This window comes from Nematostella vectensis, chromosome 7, assembly GCF_932526225.1.
Source record: "Nematostella vectensis chromosome 7, jaNemVect1.1, whole genome shotgun sequence".
Classification (NCBI taxonomy): domain Eukaryota; kingdom Metazoa; phylum Cnidaria; class Anthozoa; order Actiniaria; family Edwardsiidae; genus Nematostella; species Nematostella vectensis.
This window is the reverse complement of record NC_064040.1, coordinates 1,127,865-1,154,439: the sequence shown is the minus strand read 5'-3', so window position 1 is coordinate 1,154,439 and position 26,575 is coordinate 1,127,865. Positions and strand designations below refer to the sequence as shown.

Below are 26,575 nucleotides of genomic sequence, written 5' to 3'. Positions count from 1 at the left end.
GAACAAGAGATCAGAGACAGGTTATCTCTGGAACAAGAGAGCGGAGGTAGATTGTCTGTAGGACAAGAGACCAGTACCTTGAACTCATGACTTGCAGAAGCAGCATGAGGGCCTGGACACTAGTATTGAAGCTGCTGATATGAACCACACGAAAAATAGTGTCAAACTGCTCATTGTACATCTCATCATTTCCTGTGGACCGAAACAAAAACCAAACATCAAATAGTCAAGCCGCTTAATTCAAATTATCTAATCAGAATTAAGATATGTAGTTTTTTATCTTTTTCAGTTATTGGCAAGTCTTGATCTTTCCCAGTTGAAATTTGTAGTTTGTTGCTTGAGATAAACAGTCAATTGACTATTTCTCCTGATTCCCAGTACTACAATCAATGCAAGTTGATGAAAACGACTTTGAAAAAAAAAACCCGCACTTCTTCATCTGATTATTTTGAAGTATCATATTTGGTCAGTACTATGATCTGGACTCATCATCTTTATCTAACCTCTGATCTCAACAAGTCATCTTTTTCTATGTGCTGTTTATACATTTATGTTGTGCCATTTCATATATAATCTTAAAATGTAAATGTTAATGGCATAGTAATGACTACTCTAAGCTGATCGAACATTATTTGAAATAAAAACAAAGGTGTTCTATACATGATTTATACACCAACACCAGACCCACCTTTCACATAAGGAAAAGCTCTGTTGATTCCTGTTAACAGTGCACTTAGCATTTTGGTCTCCACTTCACCTTTTGCTACAAAACTCTGAAAGAATCCAATTTGTACCCTATAAATCAATTAAATATAACACAAGAAAATGTTTAGTGACGCATTGCACCATCCAATTGCATTAAGCAGCATTTTGGGAATACAGTATGCTTTTACTCGTCCATTTAAACCAAGCTAGATCATGATGACTGATAGAAAAATACCCACCTTGAAAAAAGAGAAATATATGGTAATCAGCTTGATGGCCAGCTCTGTGTCTTGCTGGCCAAGGACCATTTGGTTAAGGAAGCAGATGGAGTAATATCTATATACAATGGAAAGACTATCAGATGCTTACAGCAACATTCCAGGGAAAAGTAAACAATGAACATTATTACAATATGAAATTATTACTAGCAGTGTTAACACAAGTCAATTGCAGAAGGATCTTATTAAAATACATCAATTCTGCTTAAAAAAACTGTTGAGAGCACATTTGCAGAAGAACATAGGCTTTGACACTAATGTGTTAGTACTTGGGAAAGACTTGGCAAAGGATTAAAATCAAATGTATGCATGGGCTTTGCCCCAATGTGTTAGTACTTGGCAAAGCATTAAAATCAAATTTATATACTGTACAATCGTTGATGATGATGTGTTCATACTTGGCTTAGACTTGGCAAAGGATATATTGTACATACTGTGCTTTGACTCCAATGTTTGGACGATACAGGAGATATTCCACTGCTTGGGTTACAACCATTTTCATATTTGGATGCTTGTTTACTAGAACAAGAGGAATCAAGAGGAATAAAACCCTAGTTCTCACTCCCAAACCATTATAATATTGGCTTACCCAAGCATCTTATTAGGTGTGAAGCCTTGGATGCAATCTTCCGGTCTGGATCACCAACTTTATTAACAAGTAGTCGAAGCAGGAACTGTAAAGGAGAAAATAGGATAGGGGACTAGCTGAGCCAAAAGCAAGTTTCTAGTTTTCAGCTAAGCCTTAGGTGGAGCCCAGGTATTCATTCATAACCTGGATCAACTTTAGCTAATCATGGATGCATGGAAATGCATAATTAATTCAAAGCACAAAAACTATTACTTAAATCAATTCTAACCTAAACCTGTCCCATAACAGAAGACCAATTACATCCATTGTATGTGAAAATCATATTCAAACAAAAAGTTGTGGGATATTACAATAGTTGCTATACCAGCAGTAAAAGTGTTCTACCTGCTCCTGCTCAGGTCTCTCGGAAAGAAGATCATAAATAGACCCTGCGAAACAAAATAAAAAAGAAATACTGAATTGATCATTATTGCATTTTAAATAACAAGATTATGACTTACCAAGGGCCTTGTTCCTGATCTCAGGCAAACTGTCACCAAGAAGTCTCTTTATACAAAAAGAATGATAACAATAGTGATAACAATAATAAAATATAACAATAGTGATAACATCAATAAAAGATATAACAATAGTGATAACAATAATAAAAGATATAACAATAGTGATAACAATAATAAAATATAACAATAGTGATAATAATAATAAAAGATAACAATAGTGATAACAATAATAAAAGATAACAATAGTGATAACAATATAAAAAGATAACAATAGTGATAACAATAATAAAAGATAACAATAATGATAACAATAATAAAAGATAACAATAGTGATAACAATAATAAAAGATAGCAATAGTGATAACAATAATAAAAGATAACAATAGTGATAACAATAATAAAAGATATAACAATAGTGATAACAACAATAAAAGATAACAATAGTGATAACAACAATAAAATATAACAATAGTGATAACAATAATAAAAGATAGCAATAGTGATAACAATAATAAAAGATAACAATAGTGATAACAATAATAAAAGATAACAATAGTGATAACAATAATAAAAGATAACAATAGTGATAACAATAATAAAAGATAACAATAGTGATAACAATAATAAAAGATAACAATAGTGATAACAATAATAAAAGATATAACAATAGTGATAACAATAATAAAAGATATAACAATAGTGATAACAATAATAAAAGATATAACAATAGTGATAACAATAATAAAAGATATAACAATAGTGATAACAATAATAAAAGATATAACAATAGTGATAACAATAATAAAAGATAACAATAGTGATAACAATAATAAAAGATAGCAATAGTGATAACAAATTTAATAAAATATAACAATAGTGAACAATAAAAGATAGCAATTCTGTGAAGATGAAAGGCCCGATAAGAGAAATGTGGCACTTCAACAAAAGGGAGAGGAGGCTTCAGGGGGCCTATTACCCAGGAGAAGGGTCTCATAGTTGATTACCTGTGCAACTCATGTTTGAAGGGTAAAGAAAAAGTATGATGCAATTCATATCTTTACCTCAAAAGAAGACACAAATTCTGCATATCTTGCTTTAAGAAGATCTTCAAAGTGCCACAAAATCAGTCTCTTTCGGCCACCACCTTCTGCCAAGGACTCGAAAGGTTGCTAAAGAAGATGAAGAAATGTTATTCTAGAATATCTACCATCCCCGTCAAAACTGTTGACTCATTTAGCAAACTTGGCGCCCCTTTCGGCAGGTGTAGGTGAATACCAGAACCTTTTGTAAGCAACACCCTCTCCCTGAACCAATATTGTTGACTAAGGGCTGGAACTCAACTAACGCATAATAGTGGTAGGTTCTCAGCAATGGAACAGGGGAGGGGAGGGGGGGCATTTATTTGTGTTGTGTGGATAATTGCCAGACAAACAATTCAAGCTTGAAGTAAATAGCACAGTAAAACAGTTAAGAATCATATCCCAAAAAAGGCTATACTATAATACCTGAGCAAAGGTTCTCAATTTTCTGTTCTCAGGGAGTAGATCTTGAAGCCACAGGTCTTTCAATGTATCTGAATCATACAGTAACAAGCAGATCAAAATATGCCAAGAGAAAAACAGACACAAGCAACCTAGTTACTTTATTCTACCTAAAATAACCTAAAGAAAAACTCAACAAGAGGCCAAAGATCCCGGCCAGCTTCCCTCTCCTCTTATACCGACAAGTTTTGATACTTTGTCATGGCCAAGTATGCCAATAAATTATTTTATAAGGAATTGTTTATTTATTATACCTTTACCCAACATCTAGTGCAGCTTTGAGATCTATGGATGGTAGTAAATAAACTTAACAAGATAACCTCAACAAGAGGCCAAAGATCCCAACTTTCCTCTCCTCTTTTACAAGGAGGAAATGAAATCCCTAGCAGGCTACAAAGAAGGGCCGTAAAAGAAATGGTGAAAACCCCACCTGTTGCCATAACACTCTCTCGTCGTCCTTTCTTCTTTGTCATTGCAAGAAGAAGATCTAGTGCTTTAACTTGGTGGACAGGGGACTCCTATGATAAAAAAGGCCTTATTCACAACACATCACTAACATAAACAGCTTTAAAAACATACCCCTTTTTCAAGCTACAAGTAAAACTGCTGTAATAATAACAACAACAACAACAACAACAACAATAATAATGAAATCTGAGTTTATTCATGGTTTGGCAGCCTATGTCCTGGGTTGCCCAGAATTGTGATAAAAGACTACAGGAATATGTACCTGAACTTGAAGTGTCAAGGCAGCAATTTTATCCCCCAGAGTTCCTGACGATACGACCGTCCTGAGCCACTCGCCATCTGATCCTTTGGATCTGCTCTTTACTAAATCGAGAAAACACTATAATCGTGGAGCCCAATACCACCAGTGACCTTTTATTTTAATATCCATTATCGCATGCCGGTGCAAAACCAGTAGTTATCTGTCTAATCGTGTCCTAATTTGATGTTAGACTGCCTTGTTTGTAAATAATCATTAGCCAAAGTTGGAAGTCATAAACTTTTGCGACTTTGGCCACAAGAGGTCTATTTAAATCTGAGCGTAAAATCTATCAATAATCCAAGAGGCTGCATGGCAGATCAATGTTTAGACTATGTGCTAGCCAATCTTGCTACAGTAGGCAATCAAGAGAAGGCTAAAGAGCATGTAAACTGTACTTTGAGTGTAGAGGGTGCAATCCTTTTCCCATGCTTGCTTGGCCTTGTGGTGCAACTGACTGATAAGGGAAACAGGAATCTGCACTGTTGGCCGAGGATCTTCTGGCACCTGGTCCACCATAAAATGACAATTTATAAATAAATTAACATAACAAACTTTAGGATAAACATTAGCATTTAGCAGCATTTACTGGCTTTTTTACATAAGAAAATGGTACAATTTACATGTGTCTTTTTTATTTTTTTATGTTCAAAAAATGTCAAAAACAGATAATGTAAGAATACTGCTTTCTTATGTACATTAGAAACTGTCATATATTTATCATATTTTCGCTCTCATTTATCTTATTGTATACACAAAGTTATGCTAGCATTCATCTTCAGGTTTGTTTTTCACATTTTTTAATTCTTTGTTATCTTTCAATTTTTCAAGTATCTACTGTATGAGGTCATCCCTGCCTCTAGGCGTACCTGGTCAAACCACTTGCCACCAGGTGACACTGTAAGGTTAGCCTGTGTTTCTGGTATCTCCAGCTTTGTCAGTTGGTCGATAAGAACAGCCTGAGGGGTTGCCTCTGTTTTGTTTGCGGAGATCTTTTTGTTCTTGGTATCTTCTATGAGCACTGAAGATGTTTTTGTGCTGCCAGAGGTTCCTTTTTCTTCATTAGAATCATCCTCTTCCCCAGACTCATGAGAAATCATATCAGGGCTGTCAATAAGCCAGTTCAGAGTTTAAGAAATGCCTGGAGGGACTGGGCTCTTTTGGACCAAAGGAGCGATTTCACAAGAGAGTTTGTATTGTGGTCTTGGAGAAAAATCCTTTCTTCAAAACTGCTTTAAAAGATATGGTTAAATCATTCATTGACACACGCAAGGGCTTTATTGTTCTTCGTATAGGAGGCAATTTGGGATGAATTAGGCGCAAAAGGTATTTCTACGGAGGGATTTTCTGAGTACCATGAGTCATTCCTTCACACAAATACTGTAAAAGTTTACAGGCGAACTCCGAATCCGAGTATAAAATGCATGGGTAGAAGTGTTGTTTCAATTTTTAAGCTGTAAAATTCAAATCAATAATGTTCTTAGTTGTTTAGCAAAAATATTACTTGAATTTCGTGGACGAAAATTATTTTGTTTTTACCTGAGGTACCAAAGTTAATTGTTGTTGCGTGTTTTCATCAGTGTTTTGAGAGCGGAAGTCGACCAAATTAGCTCACTGTGCCAAATAAATCTATCTGTAAAAATAATTTATGGGGCCGTATTCATAACAAAACAAGTTGAAGGTAAAACAATAAGTTTGTAACACATGAATGTGTTTGGTTTTCCCATATATTGTAAAACATAGGAAGGATTTTTCTCCAAGACAGCCATACAAACTCTTCTGCAATATCGCTCATTTGGTCCCATTCAATGGATTCAACCCAGTCACCCCGGGTCTTTTCTTAAACTCTGAACTGGCTTATAGAACAACAGTCTTCCAATCAATCTCAGGTACTACTCATGTTACTATAGAAACCAGTTTTTTTACACATGGCTTGTCCAAAACTGGGGCTAATTGGTAAATAGAATATATGACTTAGGCAAGCAGATATTACTGAGCTAAAAAGCATCCAACAGAAATCAAAGGCAAGCTCATTAATGGAATTTAACTTACCTATAAACCATGTCTTCAGATATTACTTTATCAAGGCCTAGGTCATGTATGACTGAAATAATCTGTGCCACAAATAAAATAATATTACATTAACAATATGATTCATATAAAAAAATAATATATTATGCTTACAGTAAGATTAATAAACATACTTAATGATAAACATTCAATGACAAATCTTACCTCGTCCTTGTTGAGGGAAGCCATTCCTTCGCCACCAGTCTCAATATCACTACTGTCATCAATGTTTTTAAGCATCTCATAGTCTCCCTGGTGCATCAGAATATCAACTTAGTAAACTAGTGCTCTTTATTTTTCAGACTCAGACTTAGGATTTAAGGTATGAAGGCTGCGAGCCAGGGAAGAGTGACTTTGATTCCTTTAGGCTTGGACTTACTTGAGGTATTCTAAAATGGCGAAATACCTTTTCTCCTCCAAAATCTAGAACATCCTTCAAACTGAACTCTTTGTCCTGTTTCATTGTCGATATTTTCTTGGCCTTTTCCTTGCTTCGTGGGTTCTGTTTGGAAGCCATTTTGGCTACTACACGTGGGTGACACCGCTGATCAAGGAGTGCAGTCTACGCCTCGTTCCTCCGAGAAGGCCTGGGCACGAACGAGGTCGTGACAAGATGGCGGCGGACGATGGAATCGAGTGTTTGGCGTTATCTCCGGCATTTCAGCAAATGTTAGAAGACCGATCTTCTTGGTTTTATCGTGGAGAAGGAAATGACACTATGGTCGTTGGGTACAGAGGACAAAATGTTGTTCTTCGACTGAAGAAAGCAAATAACGGCGACGTGAAGAAAGTTCAAGGTTTTGATAGGATTTCGAACAGTTTAGAGTTCGCAAAACGTGTTTTCTCGCCGCTTATGGACGGCTTTTACGTCAGTGTAGGTAAAGTTGTGGCTTTAAGCGAGCAATTTCTTGCTGATATAGATGCCATTTGCCGGGCCGACAGACCATGCGCTAGACTTCATAAATCGGTAGATACTGGCTATACGCACGGGGTACTGATGCGTGATCTTTGCTTTCTACCCGAATCAAGCGATTATGGAAAAGAGCCCACGTTTTCTATAGAAATCAAACCAAAATGTGGATTTCTCCCAACGTCTCCCCACATAAGCCCAGACCAACACCTCAGATACTCCGTGTGCTACTACTGCATGCTACAATACACCAAAGTAGCTGAGGGTAAGCATAAAATCAGAAGTAGGTATTGCCCTGTAAACCTATTTTCCCGTGATGTACCTCATGTGTACTATGCTCTCGAGGGTCTAGTCTCTTGTCCTCAAAACAACTTCAGGGTCTTTATGGACGGGAAGATGGTCTATTCGCAAGAGATACTGGACAGTGCAGGGGATGATTTGTGCTGCCCGGAGATGAAACTTGAGCAAATCCTCAGCCGTGCACAAGGTACCCACAACCCTAGTGAAGTTGAAGGCACACATGAATGCAGCTGTACTGGTACAATCACCAAAAGATTTCTGAAAACTGTTATTGGTATCTTAATTCATGATTCAAATTATGGAGCTCCTGAAGTTTTTCGCTCCAGTGGTTTAGTAGGAAAAAATAGTGAAAAACTTTGCCAGGAGAATGGTTCTATACAGCAAAATGACGTTTTAAAGCCTTTTCAGGAAAATAGTAAGATTCAGCATCCAGGTAATGCCAGGACTTTTGGACATGGCGGTGTGCTTCAAAGACTTCATGCTCTTCAAAAAATGGATGTACTAGACATCCAGGGCCTGTACCCACTGTACAAAAAGCTGATTCAGCACTTTGAGGATAACCCTAGCTTAAGAGAAGCACTTGACTTTGATAAGAACTTCAACAGTAAAGTATGGCAGAACATCATTCAAGCAGGCTGCACAGGGGGAAATAGTGTCACTACAGATCTAGACACTCTGCTTAATCTTGATCTGAGTGATCAGGACTCACTGCTGTATGTGTTGTCTTTGGTCTGCATGTTCTCCATAGCAAACACTTCCAAGGACTGCTCTGTGATGATAACATTTCAGAGAAGACTCCAGCCATCCAATGACACATGCTTTGTGCCAAGCTTGTCTGGTGAAGAAGGCCATGTCTATGCTATTGGTGTTGTGGATCTGGACCCAAAAGAAGTGGACAGAGTGGAGAAATACAACAAAGATATGCTGAATACTTTCACAAATTACATAAAGTACTCTAAGGAATCAAGCTGATTATGTTAGGAAGAATCTCTGTTCTTAATTGATGTGTTGCTTTCCTAGCTGTAAAAGGCCTTTTTCTTTCACAAGGTAATTGAACAATTGTGCAATTTGTTCAGTTAATACCAAATAATTTTATATATCTGTACAAAAATGTGAAAGTAATATGACCTTAATTAACTAATTACTAAAAATCCTTAAAAACATTCTGATATTTAAAGGTAAATTAGATTACTTTTACTAATCATCTTGGTTAAGGGGAAATTTAATCACTAAATTTCCAAGTTTCCATGGTATATAGCTTTGTAATACAATAATTGCTGATCAAATAAACTCAAACTCACGAGAAATGAAATTCTATTCTAGCTTGACTAGGTTTAGCAATATGAGCTACCCTTGATGTGGGTAGGGGATAGCACTGCGCACTATCTGCAAACTACAAAGTAGGGGGTGGGCCCTCTGCAAAGTAGAGAGGAGTGGGGGTAGCACAAATCACCTACTACATAGCACAACTACAGCACAATTACATAGAGGGGAGAACTCCTGCAAACTACAAAGTAGATGATTGCCAGCCAGATGCAGAAATTCTTTGATTTTTCAGATGTTTGATCCCAATATCGCTCTAGTGCTTTGTATTGTATATGGCAATTCTTATGCAGACATATAAGATCAACTCTTTTGCTGCTATTACATGTCATTTATAAGATACAACCCAAATTTAGTTTTAGCAAGTTCTTGGAGCTTTCTGTTAAGGAATTAGCGGATGGGAATTAGGGTAATTTAGTATTTGTCCAAAAATAGATTTCCAAGACTAGAAGAACTGTAGTGTTGCTGAACTTTGTGTAAGATCCCTAAAGTTTAAAAAAGTTTATTTTTATTCCGAACAATAATTGATGTCCTGATAACACACAGAAAATGAAACATGCCTTGGTTTAGCTTATTTTAAAAATACACACGGTATTTACAAACTCATTGGAACAGCATTCTTCCTAGGCAGGGCTAATGGGGTGCTTTTTCCATACCATCTTGTGATAGTAAAAAAAAAAATATGGCTATTTATCCACTATGTTGTTCGAAAGCTCAATATGTCTAAAGTTTTAGATGAAACAGGTAGCTTGGTTATATTTTCTCCCTTCTGACTCCTCCCATTTTTAGATAACACAGGTAGCCCAGTTATATTTTCTCCCTTCTGACCCCTCCCCTTTTTAGATAACACAGGTTGCCCGGTTAAATGACTCTTCTCTTCTTGAGTCAAACTCTCTTTTTTCTGCTTCCTGTTGTCTTAGTCTGTTTTTTGGGCTCCTCTTTCCTCTTTTTAGGTTCTGATTCGGACAAGTCACTCTCTCCTGTGGATGGCCTCTTTCTAGATGCTGGCATTTTTGGAAAGCCTATCATTGGGGCATGTGTCACAACCCCATGATTTTCCTCCTGTTTGTTTTCTTCAACTTCACGCTTTTTTGTTGTTTTTGTCAGCTTTTTCTGCAAAGAGTAAAAATACAAAGAATCAGAACATACCAAAAGAGTACTACAAGTGTATAGGTACTATATTTAGCAAGCACTTAATTTCACAAAAAAAGGTAGGAATTTAAAAAAAATCCAATTTCCATGATTTTCTCTTAGGGAATTAATATCATTAGAATGTCAAAAACGCTAACAAAAATCACAAACTTTAGGTGTTACAAAATATAGTACCAACAAGATATTATAGAAAGGAATGCATATTATGTAATGTTGAGACTTATTGCCAATTTCAAACATTCCCATCAACAAAATCGTTATTATTTTCTAAATCACCAACATAAATAACAGCACGAAGCATCCAGGTGACTATTTGTCAGTGTCTGAAGATAGATGGAGCAATGAAACATACAGACCTTGGGTGCAACTGGAGATTTCTCTTCTTCACTAGTGCTAGAGCTTTTAACCTTCACCACTTTGGGTTTTCTTCGTGCATTGGGCTTGACAGCAGACTTTTTCTAGGAATACGTAAAGAAAATGTGGCATAATCGAAGAATAAGAAAAGCAAGCAGTATAAATCAATATTTTAACGGAAAGACTCATACCATAGGGGCAACAATCAGAAAGTCATCTTCACTTTCCTGTGAGCTCTTAGTTCCTTTTGCCTTCTGTTTCGACTGTACTGTTTTCTTCTAGAAATAACATACAGTGGGCAAACATTACATTACATCTCATAAGAGAACATCTGTAACATAGGTAGTGGGCCTCAGAGATCAGGGTGAGGTACAAGGTAAGGTACTTTTTAATGTCAACACCATGTACATTGGTAGAAAAGCCTTAACTTTTCACTGTCAATCTCATGTTCATTGGAGGACCAGTCTAACCTTTTTACTGTCAACACCATGTCCATTGGTGAACCAGTCTTACCTTTTTACTGTCATCATTATGTCCATTGGTGAACCAGTCTTACCTTTTTACTGTCATCATTATGTCCATTGGTGAACCAGTCTTATCTTTTTAATGCCAAGCTCATATCTATTGGTGAACCAGTCTTACCTTTTTACTGTCATCATTATGTCAATTAGTGAACCAGTCTTACCTTTTTACTGTCAACACCATGTCCATTGGTGAACCAGTATTACCTTTTTACTGTCAACACCATGTCCATTGTTGGACCAGTCTTACCTTTTTATTGTCATCATTATGTCCATTGGTGAACCAGTATTACCTTTTTACTGTCAACACCATGACCATTGTTAGACCAGTCTTACCTTTTTATTGTCATCATTATGTCCATTGGTGAACCAGTCTTACCTTTTTACTGTCATCATTATGTCCATTGGTGAACCAGTCTTACCTTTTTACTGTCAACACCATGACCATTGTTAGACCAGTCTTACCTTTTTATTGTCATCATTATGTCCATTGGTGAACCAGTCTTATCTTTTTACTGTCATCACCATGTCCATTGGTGAACCAGTCTTACCTTTTTACTGTCAACACCATGACCATTGTTGGACCAGTCTTACCTTTTTATTGTCATCATTATGTCCATTGGTGAACCAGTCTTATCTTTTTACTGTCATCACCATGCCCATTGGTGAACCAGTCTTACCTTTTTACTGTCAACCTCATGCCCATTGGTAGACCAGTCTTATCTTTTTACTGTCATCATTATGTCCATTGGTGGACCAGTCTTACCTTTTTACTGTCATCACCATGCCCATTGGTGAAACAGTCTTACCTTTTTACTGTCAACCTCATGCCCATTGGTGGACCAGTCTTATCTTTTTACTGTCATCACCATGTCCATTGGTGGACCAGTCATACCTTTTTACTGTCATCATCATGTCCATTGGCAGGGGGTGATGTAAAATGTACACTTCGTCCATCATCTGAAACACCTCTCTTTTTCAGGCCATTCTGGAACATCTTTCTCAGCCTTGAATAGTCTGGGGCTTGGTCATACTCAAGTGTTGCAACGTATTGTAGGAATTCTTTGAGCTCTGAAAGCAAGAAAGTCACGTAGTATTAGGGATAAAGTAGTTTTGAGACTATTTAAGCCCTGTTACTTTAAAAGCCTGTGGCACGAGGGGTTACTGTCTTTGGACTTTATTCTGTAATTATGGATGGAAAAAGGCATGACAGATACAGGTACTTCAGAAGCTTGATTAACTTTTTTTGTTTAGTACCATAGTGCCTATTAAAACAGTAGAAAAAACTATAAATAAGGATTGTTTAAAGCTTGACTGATGAAAAACAAAATTTAGGTCAGAGGTGAATTCATTAATGGTAAGTAAGTTCAGAGGTAAAACCATACCGGTACTGTCAGTAGTAAGACCACAATCCTTCAGAAGCTTAGGAATATCGTCCATATAGCTGTATAAATACATAAAAATTTTTTACACATTGTTTTATGTACTACAATGGGATCCTGTAGCTCTGCTTCAAGAGCCTGCAACATCCTGCAGTGCCAGCTGCTCATAACTAAAACCCTCGTAGAAACAACATTTTACAACTACACAATTACTTTGACATGAAAAACATCAAGAAAAATCTAGCTATTTTAATAGCCAGGGTACCGAGACAAGCTGAGGACACACAAGGTTATGATAACTTCCTGTCATCTTTGTTTCCCTCAGTCATTTAATACACAGTGCTGTCACATACTTGATGTGGTACTATCCTACACATTGTTCATTGGTAGATATTTGTAGATGTTATTCTTTGTTTCCTTTTCCTGCATATGTTTACATAACAAGACGGTTTTGGCTTTTGCCCTCTTCAGTGCTGCCATTGTGGGGATTACTTGTTGTTATATGTCTATCGACCAGTATCTGGTTGTTAGGAAACACAACAGGTTGCCTAATGGCTCTATATACATTTGCCTAATGACTTAGGTGACTGCCATGTGCCACTCAGAAAAGGGAGACAAAATGGACTAAACCCAACACAATGTACATACGTCATTTTCTTGTCCTTTACATACTCCTTGTCATTCAGTTTATCTTCCCAGGGTAGCCTACCACATAACCACTGAAGCATGACATATCCAAGGATCTCTAGATCACCGCGCCGAGAGGGAGCTGTCAAACCACACACACACAAAAAACAAGTCAATACACAAATACATATTTCAAATCAGGTTGCACATGAGAATCCTTGTGTAGTAGCAGCAGTGGTTTATGGGTAGGATATAAATGACTGAATATTGGTCTCTAAAGGCTTTGCAAATATTTACAAGGACATAAACAAGAATGTTACAGCTTTATAGAGTGGTTTTCAAAATCCTGTGCAACAAAATATAGTTGTTAAAGTGTAATAGTCAAGCCAAAACAAAAGAGAACAGAGACATTACAGTGTATTAGTACGAAGTAAACTTAAAGTATTTCAATGGTTTTTGAAAACCACTGTAAAACTGGATTTGTATTTGATTTACACTTCTTTGGTTATCAACATGCATGAAGTTCATGTCAGTATATTCTGACTCAACAACAGATCACTAGCCACTCACAGGAGGGGGCGGAGGGGGGGAAGGGGAGGGGAGGGGCATGTGGCCCACCCTGATCCTCCAATGGCTTTTTTTACTTCGTCTGTGAGCTTCTCTGCTGGTGAACTCCACTGTACCGTCATGTCTTAATGGACTTACCAACTCCTCTGTAAGCTTCTCTGCTTGTGAACTCCACTGAACCGCCATGTCTTAATTGACTTACCAAATCCTCTGTAAGCTTCTCTGCTGGTGAACTCCACTGTACCGTCATGTCTTAATGAACTTACCAAATCCTCTGTAAGCTTCTCTGCTGGTGAACTCCACTGTACCGTCATGTCTTAATGGACTTACCAACTCCTCTGTAAGCTTCTCTGCTTGTGAACTCCACTGAACCGCCATGTCTTAATTGACTTACCAACTCCTCTGTGAGCTTCTCTGCTTGTGAACCCACCATCATGTCTTAATTGACTTACCAACTCCTCTGTAAGCTTCTCTGCTTGTGAACTCCACTGTACCGTCATGTTTTAATGGACTTACCAAATCCTCTGTGAGCATCTCTGCTTGTGAACTCCACTGTACCATCATGTCTTAATTGACTTACCAACTCCTCTGTAAGCTTCTCTGCTTGTGAACTCCACTGTACCGTCATGTCTTAATTGACTTACCAACTCCTCTGTGAGCATCTCGGCTAGTGAACTCCACTGTGCCGTCATGTTTCCTTTTTGGATCCTCCTTGTACTCCTTGTGTTCACCATTAGGACAGAATCTAAACGTCAGCCCGTAATCTAGCAAATAGACCTACAAACCAATGCAAAACTGAGAGGCTATGCTTAGAAAAACTACAGATGAGCTGTAGAATAACTGCAGACAAGCTGTAGAAAAACTATAGTTGATATAAGAATAACTAGGTGGTATGAATAACTAGGTGGTATGACAAACAACAGACAAGCTGTAGAATAACTAGGTGGTATGACAAACTACAGACAAGCTTTAAAATAACTAGGTGGTACGATAAACTACAGACAAGCTGTAGAAAAACCAGGTGGCATGACAAACTACAGACAAGCTGTAGAAAAACTAGGTGGTATGACAAACAACAGACAAGCTTTAGAAAAACTAGGTGGCATGACTTGAAAAACTACAGACAAGCTGCAGAATACCTGGTCTGCCTATGTAGATGAAGTGTAATCAACAAAAATCAACACAAGGTTGAGCTGTTGTATTTTACGTCTCTAGTTTTGCTGTCATGCAACAGAGCTAACAAAGCACGTCACATAGGCAAAAGATACATTTCAAGCTTCTGTTGATTTACCTTTCTAAATCCATGAGAAATAAACTTACAAAAAGATTACAGAACCAGACAGTTGTTAAAGGGTGGGTTTAAGGGTAACTATTTGGCTGTTCCTTTATACACAAAGAAGTAATGATACTGTTGATTGAGTTAGAGTTATCATATTTACCTGGTCTGACTTGCCTTTGCCAAATCCCGTCATTAGATTAGAGCCTTTAATGTCGGCATGGGCATACTCATTAGCATGGATGTACTCCAAAACATCAAGCTGTAGAAAATGATAAATACACTGCATTATAAAAATGAATTTATGGGCTTTACTATCACCACAAGTGAGATGTAGCAAATACTGTTCTGTATCACCTACAACCACAACCATCAACAGTCACAATTATCATAAAGAATACAGTTAGCATAACAGCTACACGTACAATCATCATCATCATCATCATCATCATCATCATCATCATCATCATCATCATCATCATCATCATCATCATCATCATCATCATCATCATCATCATCATCATCATCATACAATGCCACCTCACCTTACATCACCTCACCTCTTCTCCACCTTACCTTACATCACCTCACCTCTTCTCCACCTTACCTTACATCACCTTACCTCTTCTCCACCTTACCTTACATCACCTCACCACTTCTCCACCTTACCTTACATCACCTCACCTCTTCTCCACCTTACCTTACATCACCTCACCTCTTCTCCACCTTACCTTACATCACCTCACCTCTCCTCCACCTTACATCACCTTACCTTATATCACCTCACCTCTCCTCCACATCACCTCACCTCACCTCACCTTATATCACCTCACGTCACCTTACATCACCTCACCTCTTCTCCACCTTACCTTACATCACCTCACCTCTCCTCCACCTTACCTTACATCACCTCACCTCTCCTCCACATCACCTCACCTCACCTTACATCACCTCACCTCTCCTCCACCTTACACTGCGGTGAGAAAGGCAACCAAATCAACACTGACAGCCTGATTTTCACTCTCCTGTACATGATAGAGTTGTCCAGCCAGAACATGTATTCTTCGAGCCCTTCTTTGAGAAAAACTAAACCCTTAAAAGCAGATCATTTCTCTAACTTTGTGACTGTCAAGTATCAGCCTGTTGAGCTTCTGTATTTATATATTAGACCTTTATGTAAAAAAGACCTGTTATTCAATCATTATTAAATTATTATTTAAGATTGAAAAGTTAAAATAAAAAATCATAAACAAAAACATAATAAAATCTCACCATCCTTAGTCCAAGAGTAAGTACAGTGGAGATCTCAAATTTCCGCCCATGTTTTAAAAAGATGTTGTCAACATCTTGATGATATCTTTCCATGACCATAAACCTCATTTTGGCATTTTTATGTTCTACAGATCCAGAACCAAGATAGCAGGGCACTCCTAGATGCTTGAGGCTGTGAGCCTTCATCCAGCTTTTGACTAGAATAGAAAATAATATCAGATTTACATGACAGTACAGACAAAAGATAATAATCACATGTCAAGACCTCATAAACACACTATTTGCACCCTTTTAATGACACAAAAATGATTTTGCTAGTTGTAATATTTTTTGAGTTATACTGTCCTGATGAAGTTTATGCAATAATCATTTGCTAAGAAGAATGTTCAGAATGTGTTTATTTCCTCTTAGCAAGACACTTATTCAGGGAGGCACTAATTCATGTCTTTTTCTCTTAGGCAAGACACTTATTCAGGGAGGCACTAATTCATATCTTTTTCTCTTAGGCGAGGCAAGTATTTGGCGGAGAGGCTATTCATATTTTTCCCCTTATGTGAAATGCTTATTGGACCAATAACTAAACAGTATGGCTGGTACAAGACTGTTATAAAAGTGTTTCTGGAATGAAAGATTCATCCCTGAGTGGTTGGTGTAAACAAAGCTTTTTTCATCAGGCCACAACAAAAACTGTTAACATGTACTTATATGGAATTATACATACTGCTTTCTGGTTTTGCAACCCTTTGATAGAAGGCAAGCTCTGTAAAGAGGGGTCCATTGGCATGAGGCTCCTACAAAATAAAATTGTTTAATCTCTGTTCTACCATGGTGTTTACTGTATTTGACAACCCTTCATAAAAGAAAACCCACTTTTTGGCAGCTGAGGTGCGTGTGTGCCCCCCCCCGATAGGTATATGCCTGGTCCAGGAAAACCCCTTTTTTGGAAGCCGAGGGGCGTGTGTGATCCCCCCCGATAGGTATACGCCTGGTCCAGGAAAACCCACTTATTGGCAGCCGAGGGGCGTGTGTGCCCCCCTGATAGGTATATGCCTTGTCCAGGAAAACCCACTTTTTGGCAGCCGAGGGGCATGTGTGCACACCTTCATAGGTATGCGCCTTATCCCAGGCTCATTAATAACAAACATTAGAGCATGCAGAGCCACATTATTAATAAACTTAACTAATTATTTACTTATTATCAACTCCTTTCACACTTAATCTAATGTTTTGAGTCAAGACTTCCCTGAGTCGCAAGAAAATGCCAATTGATGTACAAGAAGTTTTTAAGACTTAGACCATTGGGCTGTAGAACTGCCATTTGCCAATAATAATTTGCTCTTGGGAATGACAACTTTTTTTAAATAGGTGTATGTAAGTTTGCTTCTAAACATCCTGTAAAGTTTTAAAGCTCGTACCACTTTGATGACATATTCTGCATTTTCGTCAGCTTCATTACTACCAGAACTAGCTATGCATTGTAAACAAAAAAAGATAAATAGCATTAGTTGTACACCAAGGAAACAATTTAGAGGTAAATATCATAAAGGGGTTGATGTTACAGCATGGGGAGCAAAAGAATAAACAGCTGTAATGTATTTACTAACTAGGCCCTCAAGCAAGCATGGTAACACAGTTGAGTAAGTAAGTATTGTAAAAAAATACAATAAGATTAACCAAAACAGCATTAGCAAGGTAAAAAAAACTTGTTCTTTTTCAAGATTTCTAGAATTTCAGAAACATTACATAACTGTTTACGCTATCCTAGTCCATAGTCCATGGGAAAACAAGAAAAGCTTACGATTGATAGACGAAAGCCACTAAACCAAAAGTTTTCCATCAACTTTATTTAACAAACGCTTTTGTTAACACTACAGTACCTAGATATAGGGCACCGAATCCACCCCATCCAATGAGCTTGCCGAGGGTCCACTTTTGTTTGGTAAGATCCGTAAGCTCCGTGCCTACAGGAAGCTCAATCATGCCTTTGGGTTTTCTTGGGGGTTTACGCACGGCGCTCGCTTTCGGTTTTTTCGCAGATTTATCATCTTTTGTGGCCCCACCTTTCCGCTTTCTCGGCGCAGAACTCATGTTTTAAGCTTAAGGATTAGTTGTAAGGAGGTTTCCAGTGTGTAATATCGCTAAATTGGACCAGTAACCACGCTATTTAGAGTCGTTGAGGCTCAGTTTCGTTTTACTTCAACCGCCATGTTTGATTGTTGAGTAAGACTTGATGTTCCCGCCAATTTCTGCTCCATATAAGCTAAACATGACCGTATTTGGAGAGCAAACACAGGAAGCCCAATTTCAAGCTTCGAGGGAAGGGCAGGAGAGTCCACGGGCTATAGGACAATTTAAGTCCAAAGTGATTTCTAGTGTTGCTAGGGTAGCCTGGTAGCAGGATCTCCAATGTGTTTAGCCGGAAATTACTTGTTTTATTACGAAAATAGTAATTTCCGAATAAACCGACTGGAGAGCCGGCTAGCAGGCTATTGTTTATTTTGAATAAACACGCATTCTTACCTCAACTGGCTGTATTTACCTTGGTTTTACTCGATTTCGATCCTCTAGCGAGCTCATAGCCTTCAATGCAGGCGTTCGTGCTCGCAAAATATTGCCATTTCATTAATAGGTTTATAGGACGCTGTATTGGACGCGGTTCAGTTTGGGACAATAAAATAGAAACCAAATTTGGCAAACAGCCAACCAATTGATTATCTTTATTTATTAAAATACAGTACAGTCGTTTTTATAATATCAAACAAACTTGAAGAAGAACAAGCACATTTAACTTACTGGAGGAAATGGACACAATGGGAGGAAACATTGCAACTTTTTAAGGAATCAAACTCTAATTATTTAGCGTTTTTCCTTTTCTTTATAACCTTGTAAGAGACATAGGCAGGGACTATAAAGATCCCTAGACCCAGTACTACGCAACCAGCCCCCGCCGCGGCGCCAGCTACAAAGGGCAGCGCCAAGACCTTAGCGCTGAGAAGGGCCCCTCTCGCAGCCTTTCTCTGAGTCGGGTTGTCAGGCTTATACTTGTATTTGCAACCAAATACGCTTAGTGCGTCATGGTGGTCGCCAAGGAAACGGTTACCACGGAAATGCCTTCCGCATCTGTAACAGAACTGAGTCTGACATCTGCGACAGAAAATATGTATTAGATAGTATTAGCGAAGGAGCATTTATACTCAAGAAACAAAAATAAGAACATACTCATAATACTGATTAACATAAGCTGAAACCTTCAAAAACTGGGAAAAAATGATCACAATTACTGTGTTATCGACCGTAGAAACTAGCAAAAAAAAGTACTCCCGCACCCCTCCCCCCTAGGGCCGCGCTTACAGGGTGGTTAGGCGGTTCTTCAGTTCGTAGAGACTGCACTTGCAGTTGGACAAAATAACTCTATGGAGAGGCAAAAATATGTGTTGCTAACTGTAGAGAGACAAGGGACAGGGCTCGTCCTATTCTCTTACCAAGAACAGGCCATGCTATCGCACCCCGATATCCTCTAAATTCTCTTACCTAGAACAGGCCATGCTATCGCACCCCGATATCCACTAAATTCTCTTACCTAGAACAGGCCATGCTATCGCACCCCGATATCCTCTAAATTCTCTTACCTAGAACAGGCCATGCTATCGCACCTCGATATCCTCTAAATTCTCTTACCTAGAACAGGCCATGCTATCGCACCCCGATATCCTCTAAATTCTCTTACCTAGAACAGACCATGCTATCGCACCCCGATATCCTCTAAATTCTCTTACCAAGAACAGGCCATGCTATCGCACCCCGATATCCTCTAAATTCTCTTACCTAGAACAGGCCATGCTATTGCACCCCGATATCCTCTAAATTCTTTTACCTAGAACAGGCCATGCTATCGTACCCCGATATCCTCTAAATTCTCTGACCTAGAACAGGCCATGCTATCGCACCCCGATATAATCTAAATTCTCTTACCTAGAACAGGTCATGCTATCGCATCCCGATATCTTCTAAATTTTCTTACCCAGAACAGGCCATGCTATCGCACCCCGATATCCTCTAAATTCTCTTACCTAGAACAGGCCATGCTATCGCACCCCAATATCCTCTAAATTCTCTTACCTAGAACAGGCCATGCTATCGCACCCCATACTTCTAAATTCTCTTACCTAGAACAGGCCATGCTATCGCACCCCGATATCCTCTAAATTCTCTTACCTAGAACAGGCCATGCTATCGCACCCCGATATCCTCTAAATTCTCTTACCTAGAACAGGCCATGCTATCGCACCCCGATATCCTCTAAATTCTCTTACCTAGAACAGGCCATGCTATCGCACCCCGATATCCTCTAAATTCTCTTACCTAGAACAGACCATGCTATCGCACCCCGATATCCTCTAAATTCTCTTACCTAGAACAGGCCATGCTATCGCACCCCGATATCCTCTAAATTCTCTTACCTAGAACAGGCCATGCTATCGCACCCCGATATCCTCTAAATTCTCTTACCTAGAACAGGCCATGCTATCGCACCCCGATATCCACTAAATTCTCTTACCTAGAACAGGCCATGCTATCGCACCCCGATATCCTCTAAATTCTCTTACCTAGAACAGACCATGCTATCGCACCCCGATATCCTCTAAATTCTCTTACCTAGAACAGGCCATGCTATCGCACCCCGATATCCTCTAAATTCTCGTACCTAGAACAGACCATGCTATCGCACCCCGATATCCTCTAAATTCTCTTACCTAGAACAGGCCATGCTATCGCACCCCGATATCTTCTAAATTTTCTTACCCAGAACCGGCCATGCTATCGCACCCCGATATCCTCTAAATTCTCTTACCTAGAACAGGCCATGCTATCGCACCCCGATATCCTTTAAATTCTCTTACCTAGAACAGGCCATGCTATCGCACCCCGATATCTTCTAAATTCTCTCACCTAGAACAGGCCATGCTATCGCACCCCGATATCCTCTAAATTCTCTTACCTAGAACAGGCCATGCTATTGCACCCCGATATCTTCTAAATTCTCTTACCTAGAACAGGCCATGCTATCGCACCCCGATATCCTCTAAATTCTCTTACCTAGAACAGGCCATGCTATCGCACCCCGATATCCTCTAAATTCTCTTACCTAGAACAGGCCATGCTATCGCACCCCATACTTCTAAATTCTCTTACCTAGAACAGGCCATGCTATCGCACCCCGATATCCACTAAATTCTCTTACCTAGAACAGGCCATGCTATCGCACCCCGATATCCTCTAAATTCTCTTACCTAGAACAGACCATGCTATCGCACCCCGATATCCTCTAAATTCTCTTACCTAGAACAGGCCATGCTATCGCACCCCGATATCCTCTAAATTCTCTTACCTAGAACAGGCCATGCTATCGCACCCCGATATCCTCTAAATTCTCTTACCTAGAACAGGCCATGCTATCGCACCCCGATATCTTCTAAATTTTCTTACCCAGAACCGGCCATGCTATCGCACCCCGATATCCTCTAAATTCTCTTACCTAGAACAGGCCATGCTATCGCACCCCGATATCCTCTAAATTCTCTTACCTAGAACAGGCCATGCTATCGCACCCCGATATCTTCTAAATTCTCTCACCTAGAACAGGCCATGCTATCGCACCCCGATATCCTCTAAATTCTCTTACCTAGAACAGGCCATGCTATTGCACCCCGATATCTTCTAAATTCTCTTACCTAGAACAGGCCATGCTATCGCACCCCGATATCCTCTAAATTCTCTTACCTAGAACAGGCCATGCTATCGCACCCCGATATCCTCTAAATTCTCTTACCTAGAACAGACCATGCTATCGCACCCCGATATCCTCTAAATTCTCTTACCTAGAACAGGCCATGCTATCGCACCCCGATATCCTCTAAATTCTCTTACCTAGAACAGGCCATGCTATCGCACCCCGATATCCTCTAAATTCTCTTACCTAGAACAGGCCATGCTATCGCACCCCGATATCCTCTAAATTCTCTTACCTAGAACAGGCCATGCTATCGCACCCCGATATCCTCTAAATTCTCTTACCTAGAACAGGCCATGCTATCGCACCCCGATATCCTCTAAATTCTCTTACCTAGAACAGGCCATGCTATCGCACCCCGATATCCTCTAAATTCTCGTACCTAGAACAGGCCATGCTATCGCACCCCGATATCCTCTAAATTCTTTTACCTAGAACAGGCCATGCTATCGCACCCCGATATCCTCTAAATTCTCTTACCTAGAACAGGCCATGCTATCGCACCCCGATATCCTCTGGATGTACACCCGGCATTTCGGGCATTGTGTCGCGTTCCGTGTGAGAGCCCCGCGATTTCTCGCCCAGATTCTCAACGAGGTGTCTCCTTTGCAGAACTTCTCACAGGATATCCCATAATGCCACGGGGCATGACAGTCAAAGCACCACACGAATTTACATTCTTCACAAACTATTTTACAATCTTTGGAAATTTGTTCCTTTTTCTCTTTTTTCTTGGATTTTGTTGCGCACACGTTTTGCTGATCTTGTTCCTTTAAAGGCTGTTTTCTGAAAACCATCGCGCAATTAGGGCAAGTCTTAACGCTCGAATTTGGATCGCGATCCACTTTAAACTTTACGTACTTTTTCCAAATCTCTTCATCTGAAATTTCCTTGATAACAGTTTCAGAAAGAACTCCATCGCAGTTCTCAAATGGGCATATTATCTGCACGATGCCCTGAGTAACCTTTTCCTCTATATGATAGCGAAGACACTCCTTGCATGTTTTACCCCCACAACACTCGCTTAATACTGATTCCGACAATGCAACGAACGTGAGACAAACATAGCATGGGTCATAAGTGGAGCTCATAATTCTTGAACAAGGGAAAAAATATGTCTGTTATGTCAGTGAGCTTTATAGGCTGTCTCACAAGCGTCCAGAGCCTATCACTGCACTTGTTTCTCGCCTCTGTGCTGACGCTAACTGCACACGTTGTGTTTTATGCGCGGGCTTTATAGTCTTTCAACCTTAGCTATTTTTAGTTCACGCGTAATGTTATGCTTTCCGCTTCAGGGGATCTTTCATAAAAGAGCGGATTGCGTGACCGGTCACTATTGACTTCCGCTTTTGACGAAACAAATTTTTGAAATGGATGCCGTGAAATAGATTTAATATATTTCATTGAATTATGTGTTTTATCCCAGGGAACAGAAGATTATTAATATATAGATTTAGGCACTGTCTAAAAGCGGAGCCAGCATAAACACCTTTTGTGTTGACTGATCAAAGGTATTATTGGGGGATCTAGGTTCCTGCTCTCTACTGAGATTTATTTATTGTACCAACCAAATGGATACAGGCCTTATTCAATAATTTAAATTATGCAGTACATCAAAGTTAACAAACACAACTCCTGGTGTGGATATGGCTGTCAAAGTTGTCAAGAGTCTAATGGTAAATTCTTATGTCCCATCATAGAAGTTCCATTATGAATATCTTTTTTTTAATCAAAACAATACTCCCACAATCTTTGCCCTTGTGCAGAAAATGTCATGGATGTAACAGCATTCCAAAGATTCAAAATAATATATTTAGACTGTTTAGATGCCATACTGTGATTTTTATGTATTGATTTAGTGGACCGAATATTCAGAAAAATTTCTGGAAATTAAAATCCAAAAATATATCTCCTTTCATGCATTACATATTGGTGCACCCCACTTTACCATATAGTGGCCTTGTTGTTGGTGGCCTACTCCCAAATGAATGCAATGAAGAAAAAACAGATTGAAAATGCTAACTTCTAATTTCAAACCTAACCCTTTCATTGATCTATGTTTGGAATAGAGAGGAACCAAAGAATATCAATTGACTAAAAAATAATCGACGGGAGAGGAGATATAATGTGAGTTGACTCAACTTGAAAGGTTTGGTGAAAAAAATATAACAGTAATGAAAATAATTTGATTGAGCAGTTCTTGACATTTCCCCTTTCCCATTAACTTAACCCTTTCACCACCACAGGCCTCTAAAGAGGCCATGTCTTTGCTATCCAAGCTATGTGAACAGAATTCTATTATTGAAAAAGAACAAGGTTGTTGCTAGTGTTATAAAGTTTAAGTATCTTGCCCTAAAAAACCCTTCCCCTCAATAAAAGTTCCATTAATGTACATTTGTAAAGCTACATTCTGACAAGCTTTGTTCTTGCGAAGAACAATGGATAAAACAGAATTTCAAAGATGGAATATAGTGTCAGACACAATTTTAGATAAGATGAAATGCTGAAGATTTAATGTACCATTTTAAGCGGTGATTTTCTGTCCCCATGGGAATTAATATCTACAAATATACATCCAGTAATGCATTTTATTTTGGTGTTTTGAGAAACCCTGGATCTAACTATTCCAATGAAATAAATCTAAACATCTAAAATAAATGTAATGGGCAAGAGACTTGGAAAGAAAATCCTAAAAAGAAAATATCAGTGAAAGTAATAAATGAAAATTTCTAATTTAAAAATCAAATCTGTTCATTAATTTATTTTTGGTGTAGAGGGGAAATAGCAAAGAGCATCAATTGCATAAAAATAGTCAACACGGAGAAGAAAAAGGAAGAAATATGACTCTTCCTTAAATGTTTGAAAAGAAAATATAATAACAATAATGTGATAATTATATTCAGTATTTTTCTAAAATATCCCCTTTCCCATTATCTTTAGGTTGATGGAAAACTGTTTTCTTTACAGATTTATTATTTAAAAAGCAAAAGTTTGTTTTTAGTTTTATATTATATAAGTATCTTGTTCTAAAAAAACCTATGAGTGTGTACTGCTGAATCACATAGTAATGAACTAGTCATTTGCGCCCCCTCCCTTATGGTCCCGCAGAAGTCAGGGGTTAATGTGGGGTTTTAGACTACTTTTTAACAAGAATATGTCAATAGGGGTGGTGGTATTGACTGTTTTTGACTCTTAACTTGGAAACAGGCTTTTATTAAAGTTTAATCCCCCACCCTCCCCTGGGACCATGGGTGTGGGGGTATCAAATGGCTAGTGAATAAGAACATCCTACTATTCTCTTCAAGACATGATTTTTAATTCTCATGTCTTCCAGTCTTTAGCATTCATCTTGGCCCTCAGGTAGTTCCTGGTTCATAAAAGAGTGAAAACAATTATTTATTATTTCTTTTAAAACAATCTTTTTATCAAGCCATTTATAATCTAACTAATTTTCCACAACTATTTGAAAAAAAATAAACACATGAGATGCAAGATGCAGACAATAACAACAATACATATTGAAAATAGGTTTTTTTTATCCTCGGTAAGGAAAAGTTGAAAAAGCTGCTGTATCTTCTAAGGATATGTATCTTCTTAGGACTAAGAGCACAGGATATAAAGACAAGAACGGTCTTCTTTAGCAGTATTTGACAAATGCAACACGATATTGGTTAGCCTTTATGAAATATCTCAACACAATCAATCTGCCCTGAAGAAGTCTTATTAAAGACGAATTCCAGTTTTTGTTGTATTGTATTTTATTCAACACAATCAAGAATATAGATAAAACGAAGAATGTCAAAACAAAACTTGTTATGCTCAAATAATTTGATTACTAAGTTAAGTAATCGCATTCTCAAAGCATACAAAAAGGACAACAAAAAGCCTAATAACTGTCATATCCTCAATAGACAATACAAATAGTCGTCCGAAACTCACCTTGCATTGTTTTTTTTGTTTTTTTTTTTGGTCGCTTTCTTGTGGTTCTGTTCGCTTTTTAATGTGAACTGTTACTTGCTTAAATTTACTAGCTAAAACCAGATAAATCTTGGCGTGAATGAATGTTAGTAGATCTCCTCTAGTTGACTTTATTCTTAAGTCACAAAATTTGAGGCAAAATAAATAATCATCGCATAATCGACAAGAACTTTTTCCCTTGCTCCGTGCTTGTATTTAGTCGCCATTTCGGGGCCGAGTGGGGCCTGGGAGTCGCGCGGCTGACTGACTGGCTGGCTGGCGACACCACAGGGTACCCGCGCGATGACCACAAAAATCAAGTCGCATATCTATACCATATTTCTATGCCTATGGGGCTACGCGCGCGGCCTGCGGCCGCCCTTGGCTCCGCTATTATTATATGACAACGACTGTACGCGCGCTGTGATTAGCTAATTGGTAGTCATGGCATTTTGCCTCAGTGGGCATTACGGAATTGTCCTATTACCCTACGGAAAATTTTCTAAAAATGGCAAAGAATAAACGCAAAGCCTCGGTCATTACACCAAAGCCCTCAGGATTAGTAGTATTTTCCGGCACTGTCGGTAAAAAGGCTATTATTAACGTGGAATAAGAGAGATGTTCCTCATAGGTTCATACAGGTTCTTTACGGTGATTTAGTTAGACAACTGCAGCACACGTATGGGCGCTTGGT

General features: G+C 38.6%; 4 protein-coding genes and 1 long non-coding RNA gene across 5 annotated transcripts in view; 1 reads left to right on the top strand and 4 right to left on the bottom strand.

The window, feature by feature from the left end:
- The window catches only part of LOC5502437 (CCAAT/enhancer-binding protein zeta), a 28,245-nt gene extending 21,264 nt beyond the window's left edge, over positions 1 to 6,981 (bottom strand). Inside the window, exons 1-16 of the mRNA XM_048730157.1 lie at positions 6,856 to 6,981; positions 6,615 to 6,701; positions 6,432 to 6,493; positions 5,249 to 5,486; positions 4,778 to 4,886; positions 4,344 to 4,444; positions 4,044 to 4,131; positions 3,578 to 3,645; positions 3,134 to 3,241; positions 2,073 to 2,118; positions 1,957 to 2,000; positions 1,573 to 1,657; positions 1,418 to 1,502; positions 945 to 1,041; positions 689 to 773; positions 78 to 192 (exon numbers count right to left, since the gene is read on the bottom strand). Of these exons, the coding sequence (XP_048586114.1) occupies positions 78 to 192; positions 689 to 773; positions 945 to 1,041; positions 1,418 to 1,502; positions 1,573 to 1,657; positions 1,957 to 2,000; positions 2,073 to 2,118; positions 3,134 to 3,241; positions 3,578 to 3,645; positions 4,044 to 4,131; positions 4,344 to 4,444; positions 4,778 to 4,886; positions 5,249 to 5,486; positions 6,432 to 6,493; positions 6,615 to 6,701; positions 6,856 to 6,966 (1,529 nt within the window). The 5' untranslated portion in view covers positions 6,967 to 6,981. The remainder of the gene's footprint in view (positions 1 to 77; positions 193 to 688; positions 774 to 944; positions 1,042 to 1,417; positions 1,503 to 1,572; positions 1,658 to 1,956; positions 2,001 to 2,072; positions 2,119 to 3,133; positions 3,242 to 3,577; positions 3,646 to 4,043; positions 4,132 to 4,343; positions 4,445 to 4,777; positions 4,887 to 5,248; positions 5,487 to 6,431; positions 6,494 to 6,614; positions 6,702 to 6,855) is intronic.
- Positions 6,982 to 7,062: 81 nt separating this feature from the next.
- LOC5502445 (inositol-pentakisphosphate 2-kinase) lies at positions 7,063 to 8,971 on the top strand. The gene has a single exon (XM_032370707.2). The coding sequence runs from the start codon at positions 7,063 to 7,065 to the stop codon at positions 8,629 to 8,631; it is 1,569 nt and encodes a 522-aa protein (XP_032226598.2). The 3' UTR covers positions 8,632 to 8,971.
- A 203-nt stretch (positions 8,972 to 9,174) lies between these two features.
- Positions 9,175 to 18,371, bottom strand: LOC5502438 (serine/threonine-protein kinase VRK1). Its single transcript, XM_048730101.1, has 12 exons — positions 18,011 to 18,371; positions 17,549 to 17,601; positions 16,855 to 16,924; positions 16,134 to 16,330; positions 15,025 to 15,123; positions 14,230 to 14,362; positions 13,040 to 13,160; positions 12,395 to 12,453; positions 11,905 to 12,080; positions 10,680 to 10,766; positions 10,491 to 10,592; positions 9,175 to 10,095 (listed from the first exon to the last, which is right to left on the bottom strand). The coding sequence occupies exons 1-12, from the start codon at positions 18,219 to 18,221 to the stop codon at positions 9,868 to 9,870; spliced, it is 1,536 nt and encodes a 511-aa protein (XP_048586058.1). The 5' UTR covers positions 18,222 to 18,371; the 3' UTR covers positions 9,175 to 9,867.
- Positions 11,132 to 11,511, bottom strand: LOC125568264. Its single transcript, XR_007312214.1, has 2 exons — positions 11,217 to 11,511; positions 11,132 to 11,173 (listed from the first exon to the last, which is right to left on the bottom strand). It is a non-coding gene; the product is annotated as an uncharacterized LOC125568264 (long non-coding RNA).
- Positions 18,372 to 18,820: 449 nt separating the features above from the next.
- Positions 18,821 to 23,146, bottom strand: LOC5502446 (E3 ubiquitin-protein ligase RNF217). The gene is made up of 2 exons (XM_001623577.3): positions 22,405 to 23,146; positions 18,821 to 19,277 (listed from the first exon to the last, which is right to left on the bottom strand). Exons 1-2 carry the CDS (start codon positions 23,013 to 23,015, stop codon positions 18,986 to 18,988), a joined length of 903 nt encoding a protein of 300 aa, XP_001623627.1. The 5' UTR covers positions 23,016 to 23,146; the 3' UTR covers positions 18,821 to 18,985.
- Positions 23,147 to 26,575: the final 3,429 nt, after the last annotated feature.

What these genes read in the sequence shown, in the direction of transcription:
- LOC5502445 (XM_032370707.2), top strand. Translation starts at nt 7,063, where the DNA reads ATGGCGGCGGACGATGGAATCGAGTGTTTGGCGTTATCTCCGGCATTT.
- LOC5502438 (XM_048730101.1), bottom strand. Translation starts at nt 18,221, where the DNA reads ATGAGTTCTGCGCCGAGAAAGCGGAAAGGTGGGGCCACAAAAGATGAT. An exon ending in TCTTACTACTGACAGTACCG is followed by an intron (nt 12,081 to 12,394) that starts GTATGGTTTTAC and finishes TCTTGCTTTCAG; the next exon opens with AGCTCAAAGAATTCCTACAA. An exon ending in TTCTGATTGTTGCCCCTATG is followed by an intron (nt 10,593 to 10,679) that starts GTATGAGTCTTT and finishes ACGTATTCCTAG; the next exon opens with AAAAAGTCTGCTGTCAAGCC.
- LOC5502446 (XM_001623577.3), bottom strand. Translation starts at nt 23,015, where the DNA reads ATGAGCTCCACTTATGACCCATGCTATGTTTGTCTCACGTTCGTTGCA. An exon ending in GATAGCATGGCCTGTTCTAG is followed by an intron (nt 19,278 to 22,404) that starts GTAAGAGAATTT and finishes TTTCTGTCGCAG; the next exon opens with ATGTCAGACTCAGTTCTGTT.